The sequence below is a fragment of the Dipodomys merriami genome, unplaced genomic scaffold, assembly GCF_024711535.1.
Source record: "Dipodomys merriami isolate MVZ:Mamm:240054 unplaced genomic scaffold, mDipMer1.0.p SCAF_1, whole genome shotgun sequence".
In the NCBI taxonomy this organism is placed as follows: domain Eukaryota; kingdom Metazoa; phylum Chordata; class Mammalia; order Rodentia; family Heteromyidae; genus Dipodomys; species Dipodomys merriami.
Window position 1 is genome coordinate 17,592 of NW_027202270.1, and position 9,299 is coordinate 26,890.

The 9,299-nt window shown below is 60.8% G+C and overlaps 1 protein-coding gene across 1 annotated transcript; it reads left to right on the forward strand.

Annotated features, from left to right (window-relative positions):
- The first annotated feature begins 352 nt into the window (after positions 1-352).
- Pdcd1 (programmed cell death 1) lies at positions 353-9,029 on the forward strand. The gene is made up of 5 exons (XM_070019088.1): positions 353-460; positions 6,287-6,646; positions 7,006-7,167; positions 7,391-7,425; positions 7,841-9,029. The coding sequence occupies exons 1-5, from the start codon at positions 394-396 to the stop codon at positions 8,075-8,077; spliced, it is 861 nt and encodes a 286-aa protein (XP_069875189.1). The 5' UTR covers positions 353-393; the 3' UTR covers positions 8,078-9,029.
- The last annotated feature ends 270 nt before the right edge of the window (positions 9,030-9,299 follow it).

The following is a 9,299-nucleotide window of genomic DNA, read 5'->3' on the forward strand; positions in this document are numbered from 1 at the left end:
CCACCGGCCGAGCCCCAGAGAGAGGGGCAGAACCCCCTCCCAGCCCCCAAAGAAAGGACCACAACATCCCAGTGTCCAGGGGAGAGGCCTGAGGTGCAGACTCCCCACAGTGAGGGGCAAAACGCTGACTCCCCCACCCACGCCTGCTCTTCCTCCTCCCCCTCCTCCTCCCCTTCATCTTTCTTCCTCCCTCCCTACTCTCTTCTCATTCCCACCCCTTCCAGCTCCCCACACCCTCCCATCCTCTCAGGGCCCACCCCTGTGGAGGTGGAGGAAGAGGGAGGGGTCTACAGCGGCCGCCTCCTCCCAACCTGACCCTGCCGTTTCCTTTCCACTGCCACCTTGGCTTAAGGAAGAGGCAGCCACCGTGGAGGAGCGCAGCTGAAGCTGGGCATGCGGGTGCCCTGGCCGCTGGCCTGGGCCGTGCTGCAGCTGGGCTGGTGGCCCGGGTGGCTTCTAGGTACGTGGGCTCCTGGGGGCGCGGGCTGGGGTGTGGGTGTTGACCGCGGAGGCCGGCTTGGAGGGACCTCCTGACCTCCGGCTCTGTCCCTGGGAGGGCCAGTCCTCTGGGCACCCAGGCCAGTCCTTGGCCCTGCCCTGTGTGGTTCTGGCAGGCAGGGTGCCTCTCTGTTCTCTGGGCCCACTGGCCTCTGCTCTTGAGCAGGGAGGACTTTCAGCTGGGCCGGGGTGTCCAGCCAGTGTCCCCCTCTGGAGAGGCCGGACCTCCGGCCTCGCCACTGTGTGTGGGCCTGCGTGGGCTCGCCTGAGTCTTCCTCACACGAGTGTCTCCCCAGCCCGTCCTGAGCTCAGCGTACGCCTCGCTCCTGTCTCTGGACGACCCAGGCTCGGTGTGAGGGGAGGCCGGGGTCCGACCCTGGACGCCCGGGGCGTCCACTGCCAGCTCCAGGGACACCTGTGACCTGAGCAGCTCCCGGTGCCCCCCCTCTCCACCCTGGACCCTCGGCCCTGAGGATCCAGGCCTGGGCCTAGGCGCGTGTGCGTGCGTGTGCGTGTGTGTGTGTGTGTGCGTGCGTGCGTGTGTGTGTGTTGTGTGTGTGTGGTGTGTGTGGTGTGTGTGCGTGCGTGCGTGGGTGTGTGTTGTGTGTGTGGTGTGTGTGTGGTGTGTGGTGTGTGTGTGTGTGTGGTGTGTGTGTGGTGTGTGGTGTGTGTGTGTGTGCGTGTGTTGTGCGTGTGGTGTGTGGTGTGTGTGGTGTGTGTGTGGTGTGTGGTGTGTGGTGTGTGTGTGTGGTGTGTGGTGTGTGTGTGGTGTGTGTGGTGTGTGTGGTGTGTGTGTGTGTGTGGTGTGTGTGGTGTGTGTGGAGTGTGTGCTGTGTGTGTGTGTGTGTGTGGTGTGTGGTGTGTGTGGTGTGTGTGTGGTGTGTGTGGTGTGTGTGGTGTGTGTGGTGTGTGTGTGTGTGGTGTGTGTGTGTGGTGTGTGTGGTGTGTGTGTGGTGTGTGTGTGGTGTGTGTGGTGTGTGTGTGTGGTGGGTGTGTGTGGTGTGTGGTGTGTGTGTGGTGTGTGTGTTGTGTGTGTGTGTGTGGTGTGTGTGGTGTGTGTGGAGTGTGTGCTGTGTGTGTGTGCGTGTGTGGTGTGTGTGGTGTGTGTGGAGTGTGTGCTGTGTGTGTGTGCGTGTGTGGTGTGTGTGTGGTGTGTGTGGTGTGTGTGGTGTGTGTGTGGTGTGTGTGTTGTATGTGTGTGTGTGGTGTGTGTGTGTGTGTGTGTGTGGTGTGTGTGTGGTGTGTGTGTGTGGTGTGTGTGGTGTGTGTGTGGTGTGTGTGTGTGTGTGGTGTGTGGTGTGTGTGTGTGGTGTGTGTGTGGTGTGTGTGTGTGTGGTGTGTGGTGTGTGTGGTGTGTGTGTGTGTGTGGTGTGTGGTGTGTGTGTGGTATGTGTGGTGTGTGTGGTGTGTGTGGTGCGTGTGTGTGTGGTGCGTGTGTGTGTGGTGTGTGTGGTGTGTGTGTGTGTGGTGTGTGTGTGTGTGTGGTGTGTGTGGTGTGTGTGTGGTGTGTGTGGTGTGTGTGGTGTGTGTGGTGTGTGTGTGTGTGGTGTGTGTGCGTGTGTGGTGTGTGTGTGTGTGGTGTGTCTGGTGTGTGTGGTGTGTGTGGTGTGTGTGGTGTGTGTGGTGTGTGTGTGTGGTGTGTGTGTGTGTGGTGTGTGTGTGGTGTGTGTGGTGTGTGTGTGGGGTGTGTGGGGGGTGTGTGTGTGTGTGGTGTGTGGGTGGGTGTGGTGTGTGTGGTGTGTGTGTGTGTGTGTGTGGTGTGTGTGGTGTGTGTGTGGTGTGTGTGTGTGTGTGTGGTGTGTGTGTGGTGTGTGTGTGTGTGTGTGGTGTGTGTGGTGTGTGTGGTGTGTGTGTGTGTGTGGTGTGTCTGGTGTGTGTGGTGTATGTGGTATGTGTGGTGTGTGTGTGTGGTGTGTGTGTGTGTGGTGTATGTGTGTGGTATGTGTGGTGTGTGTGTGGGGTGTGTGTGTGTGTGGTGTGTGTGTGTGTGGTGTGTGTGGTATGTGTGTGTGTGTGTGGTGTGTGTGTGGTGTGTGTGGTGTGTGTGGTGTGTGTGTGGTGTGTGGTGTGTGTGTGTGTGTGTGTGTGGTGTGTGTGTGGTGTGTGTGTGGTGTGTGTGCGTGTGTGGTGTGTGTGTGTGTTGTGTTGGAGCGACGGGTGTGGAAGGGCCCACACAGGCGACCCCCATTTCGGGGCAGGGCGGTCCTCAGGCCCGTGCCCCTGGGCTCTCCCTCCAGCCGCTGCCGCGGTGGCCTGGCGGGGTGCACCCCGTCGGGACCTCCTGGTGGAAGGCTGGTAGTTGGTCTCTGATAGCTAAGCTCCCCCTGAGGGGCGCGCCACGGTCCCGGGCCGAGGCTGGCAGTACCGGGGCACTGGACTGAAGCCCACGGGTCACCTGAAGCGCAGTCAGGAAGCGAGGAGTGAGGCTGCGGCTGCCAGCCTCCAGCGCGGCCTGGCGCCCCGCCCGCCCCCACCCCCGCCCCCACCCCCGCCCCCACCCCCGCCCCACACTCCACGGAGACCCTTCGTGAGGCCAGGTCCCGCGCCCCAGCCCTGCCCTCTATGGGTCTCAGGACCTTCGTTTACTCACCGTGTGGACTGGGTTGGTCTGGGCCTGACCCCGCTCGCTCTGTATGCATGTGACAAGACATCCCAAGCCCAGTGCGCCTTGCCAAGCGACGGGGGGCGGCTGAGAGTCTGGCGTAGAACCAGCTGCCTCGGTCCACATTGCAGCTTGCATTTTCACCAGGTACCTTAGTGCACACCTGCAGTCCCAGCACTCGGGAGACTGAGGCAGGAGGGCCTCAAGTCCACGGCCATCCTGGGCTACACAGTGAGACCTTACCTCAAAAACACACAAAAAAGCGACCAAAGCTGCTGCTGGTGAGGGCCATGAGCTGTGGCCTGCCGCCCGCCCTCCTGCCTGCCCCTTCCAGCTCAGAGATAACAGCGCCTGTCTGACAGGGCTGGGGGATGAATCAGGCCATTTACGAAAACTCCCAGCATCGCCTCGGGCACGTTTTACTCCTTTCTTTTCCCAACCTACAATGCTGAGGAACAACATAAAAGACAGAACACTGCCGAGACGACGCTCCCTGGCGCGGCTAGTTGGCCAAGGCGTCCTGCCGTCCAACTGGCCCTGCCGTTGTGCTTTTCCCCGGGAGGTGTCTCATGCAGCCCAGGCTGGTCCCAAGCGCGAGCTGGCCCCTGAGCACTGAATTGCAGGTAGGGCCACCGTGGCCGTGCACGCTAGCCCTTTGCTCTGGCCTTGCACCCTGGGCTTGGAAGACAAGAATTTGTCATCTCGGGGTCTGGAGGCAGCCAGTCCCACGCTGGCTGCAGCAAAGGAGCAGGCTGCCCTCCGGCCTGGGTGCCGGCCACCTCACGCCTTCGCATTTAAACGCGTTCCTCCCACCCGGCCTTGGTCCCCATGAGCGTGGTGGGGGTCCACACTTCTGTGTTCAGCAAGGTGTCCATCCTTCTGGGTGGCATCAAGGGCCCCATTGCATCCCAACTCCTAGTAAGGACAGGGCTCTGTGTGTGCTCAGGGCACACTTGGCACACACTCCTAGTAAGGACAGGGCTCTGTGTGCTCAGACACACTTGGCACACACACCTAGTAAGGACAGGGCTCTGTGTGTGTCAGACACACTTGGCACACACTCCTAGTAAGGACAGGGCTCTGTGTGTGCTCAGGGCACACTTGGCACACACTCCTAGTAAGGCTGGTGTTCCGTGCATACTCGGGGCACACTTGGCACACACTCCTAGTAAGGACAGGGCTCTGTGTGTGCTCAGGGCACACTTGGCACACACTCCTAGTACGGCTGGTGTTCCGTGCATACTCGGGGCACACTTGGCACACACTCCTAGTACGGCTGGTGTTCCGTGCATACTCGGGGCACACTTGGCACACACTCCTAGTACGGCTGGTGTTCCGTGCATACTCGGGGCACACTTGGCACACACTCCTAGTACGGCTGGTGTTCTGTGCATACTCGGGGCACTCGTGGTACTAGCATTTCCCATCCTCGCACACATCCTGTTGAGGTGTGACACTGCTTGAGTGTCACCACAGGCCCTTGGGACCTGTGCCCTCTCCCCTGACACCTGCATGCAGCACCACGCCTTTCTTCATACTAAGGGACAATATCCAGGTCCTGAGTTCAAGTCCCATTACCAACACACACACAAAGTGTCTTCTTCAAGCCAGGTGCTGGTGGTTTACGCTGTGATCCTACTCTCTTGGGCAGTTGAGAACAGGAGAACTGTGGTTCTAGGTCAGCGTAGGCAGAAAAGTATGAGACTCTATCTCCACAGAGAGCCTAGAGCTGGTGTCATGTCTGGGATCTCAGTAAGAACGGGCGCCCTAACGTGGGCAGCTCAGTGCAGGCGTGTGCGGGCAGGAGGCAAGAGTACCCTAAAGATGAGCGGGAAACAGAGGAACGGAGGTCTGGCTCAGTGTCCTGCGTGCCTGTGTAGGAACGGAGGCTTGGAGTTCAACCCCACACCATCATCATCGTCACCATCACCATCATCATCACCATCACCATCATCACCATCATCATCACCATCACCATCACTATCACTATCATCATCATCATCACCATCACCATCACTATCACCATCACCATCACCATCATCACCATCACCATCATCACCATCACCATCACCATAATCACCATCACCATCACCATCACCATCATCACCATCATCACCATCACCATCATCACCATCACTATCACCATCACCATCATCACCATCACTATCACCATCACCATCATCATCACCATCACCATCACTATCACCATCATCACCATCACCATCATCATCACCATCACCATCATCATCATCACCATCACCATCACCATCATCACCATCACCATCACCATCATCACCATCACCATCACTATCACCATCACCATCATCACCATCACCATCACCATCATCACCATCACCATCACCATCATCATCATCACTATCACCATCATCATCATCACCATCATCACCATCACCATCATCACCATCATCACCATCACCATCATCACCATCATCACCATCACCATCATCACCATCACCATCATCACTATCTCCATCACCATCACCATCATCACCATCATCACCATCACCATCATCACCATCACACACACACGCACACACACGCACATACACATGCATGCATGCATGCACACACACACACACACACACTCACACACGCATGCCTAACGCCCTAACCCTGGAGGCTGAGCAGGGTCTCTAGCTCCAGCCCGGCATGGACTACATGCTGAGACCCAGTCCCACAAACCAGACCTCTGAGTGGCCCTGTGTTTTCTAACCACACCAATCTCCTGCACAGGGCTCGTAAGGCACTTCTCTGACTCCAGTCCGTCCCTGTAGCCACAGGCATCCCAGTATGGGGAACACCCAGGGTGCGCCTGAAGTCCTGCCCGTCCTCCGGGAGGGCTAGGCACCTCTTCTTTTTGCCGACCCCCTCGGCCACACGGCTCCCACCTGGCCCAGGCTGATTCCAGGGTCTCCCCCAAAGGCCATGTGCTCTACCTGGCAGGCCAAAGGCTCCTCTGACCTGGCTTCCCCTCCTGGAGCCCTGAGAGAAAGCCTGGGAGACCCCAGCACAGACTCTGGGAGGACTAGGACCAGAGCCCCAGCCTTGGTCTCAGTAAAGTCATGGCCGCCGGCAGGTGCTGCAGAGCAGGCCGCGGGGACTGGGGGAGCACTGGGAGGGTAGGCCGAGCCTCCTCCTCACAGCTGGTGGTCTTGTCCTCCTCAGAGTCCCCGGAGAGGCCCTGGAGCCCCCCCACCTTCTCCCCCGCGCAGCTCACGGTGTCCGAGGGGGCTGACGCCACCTTCACCTGCAGCTTCTCCAACTGGTCCGAGAGCCTAGTGTTGAACTGGTACCGCTTGGAGCCCAACAACCAGACAAAGAAGCTGGCGGCCTTCCACAAGGGCCAGAGCCAGCCGGGCCCGGACCCCCGCTTCCAGGTGTCGCAGCTGCCCAGCAGGAGCGACTTCCACATGCGCATTCTGGCCGCCCAGCGCACGGACAGCGGCGGCTACCTGTGCGGGGCCATCTCCCTCACCCCCCGGGTGCACATTAAGGAGAGCCCGGGCGCAGAGCTCACGGTGACAGGTGTGGGCAGTGGGCCGCGGTGGGCACCCCAGCGCCCCGCTCCTCCCCTGCGGAAGCCCCCAGTCCCACGCACCCTTGGGGGAAATTAGACCGGCGGGGGTGGGGGGCTGCCTCCAAAAGCACATGGGCGGTGGTGGGGCGGTGGTGGGGCGGTGGTGGGGCGGTGGTGGGGCGGTGGTGGTGTGGGGCGGTGGTGGGGCGGTGGTGGGGCGGTGGTGGGGCGGTGGTGGGGCGGTGGTGGGGCGGTGGTGGTGTGGGGCGGTGGTGGGGCGGTGGCAGGTCTCAGGCCTGGAGAAGGCGGGGCGGCGGCTCTGAGGGACGCCGCGGGGCCGCTGATCCCGATCATTGTGACCCTCCAGAGAGAGTCTTGGAGCCCCCCACGTCGCACCCGAGCCCCGCCCCCAGGCCAGGAGGCCAGTTTCAAGGCCTCATTGTTGGTGTCACAAGTGTCCTGGTGGGTGTCCCAGTGCTGCTGCTGCTCGCCTGGGTCCTGGCTGCCGTCTGCTCCAGGAACACGCCCGGTGAGTCCACTCGCGTGCGTGTGCGCGCGCACACACACCCCCCTCACACTCACCGCCGGAGGGTCTGCCATCTACACACAAACACAGACCTGGGGGCTGTGTGAGCTGCCCGACCCCAGGAGGGTGTGACCCGCAGCACCCGCAGGCAGGGCCCCCAGCTAAGCCCCACCTGGGGAGAGCAGCTCCCCCCCTGCCCCGCGATTCACCCTGTGTTTCTCTGCAGAGGCCAGAAGAGCTGAAAGCAAGGTGCAGCCCCTGGTGAGTATGGCCCTTCCCGAGTGACCGCCACCCTCTGCCTCTCGGCACAGTCAGAACTTGGCCATGGCCTGCCTGGGGGTGGGCAAGGACCAACCCTGCTCCCCACCAGCGCCCGCTGCTAGCTGGCGGCATCAGCGAGCTGGTGGGGAGCAGCCGGCTGGGCCGTCTTACGCCCGGCAGCACAGGAGAGGCACATCGGGAATCCAGGGACAGCCTGGAGGTGGAGAGTGAGCCAGCGGGAGGGGCTGTGTGCAGAGGGGTAGCCCTGGGGTTGGTGGCTGAGGCGCATCTACCCTATCAAAGGTCTCCAGCCAGAGATGGGGTCACAGAGTACGGGCTCGACCGGGCGGGGGTCCAGGTCGTGGAGACCCGGCCCGCTGCTCTGAGCTGACTCCTCCTTTCTCCCCTCCCAAAGAAGGCAGACCCATCGGCAGTGCCGGTGTTCACTGTGGCCTACGGAGAGCTAGACTTCCAACGGAGAGAGGAGAGCCCAGAGCCCCCCGCCTCCGCCTCCTGCGTGCACACCGAGTATGCCACGGTGGTCTTCCCTGGTGGGCCAGGCAACTCAGCCCACCGCAGAGGCTCTGCAGACGGCCCTCAGGGTCCTCGGCCCACACCGCATGAGGAGGGACACTGCTCCTGGCCCCTCTGACCAGCTCCTCAGCCAGCAGGGCCCTGTCCCCTGCCCCCGGGCAACACACTGAGAAGCACGCTCTGCACCAGGGCCCAGCGTCCCTCCAGGCCTGGGGTGCTCTCGCAGTGTTCACAGCAAGCTGGGAGCAGCAGGTGTCCCGTGTCTGACACTGAGGGCTGCACACAGCCCCAGGCTTTGTTCCAAGGGGTTGGACTGGCTGAGCCCAGCCCCCGAGCCTTCACTGTGTACAACCAGAGGCCTGATCCACTCCTCCGACCGGGGCAATGGGGTCAGGCTGGAGCCTGCCTGGGGGCTGACCCCGTGAGGCATCCTCAGAGCAAGAAGACTTGGGTGCACACAGTGGATGCCTGTGGTTGCTCTCCAGAGGCGTTCCAAGTGGACACTCACATCCCAGGCCTGGAGAGATTTCAGCGAAGGCCAGACGGCTCTCACCCGCAGGAGATGGAGGTGTACGGCCATCCACCAGGCCAGCCCTCCGGTCCCTCAGTCCTTCATACCTGCCCCGCAGCACTGCGCTCTGCACAGGGAGCTGAGGAGTGATGGCGGAATGAGGTAACTAAGACGCACTCAGCAGCACACGTGGCCGTCACAGCGCTGGAAGGCCAGGGCGGGCCTCGTGATGACGCTCGGGAGCCATGGCAAGAAACCGCCAGACACTCACAGAGGCCCCCAAAGAGGAACTTAGCGCACAAGGGTTGTGGCACCCTATTCTACTCCGGGCGTGGGCCCAGCGCCTACATTTTTTTTTTTTTTTTGACAAGCAGATATTTGGCGTTTGTATTCTGCTTCTGTATTTTGCTTGGCTTGCAAAGGAGCATTGGAAAGACTCCATTTACAGGACACCACTCTGGGGTATAAAAACTCCACCTGTGGCTATTCAGGGCCCTCCTGGGTTCCCGATGCCTAAGAGCCACCCCAGCCGGTTATAACTGGCTATTGACAAACTTCCTTTTACTAATAAATTTCCTTATAATCAAGATTGGAAGCTGTGGGAACAAGAAGGCTGGCTGGGCAGATCCAAGCTGCGTCTGTCCTGGGCATGGGTATGTGCAGACACCACACCGACTATTCGCCTCCTGGGAGCCCTGTTCTCGGTCCCTATTCACCGCGCCGGGGTCCCTCACATGAGGACAGGAGGTACCGCTGTCCCCTCGGCAATCTGCAGAATTCACCCTGGGCAAGCAGGCAGAGCTCGGGCTGACACTGGCATCTCTGAGGT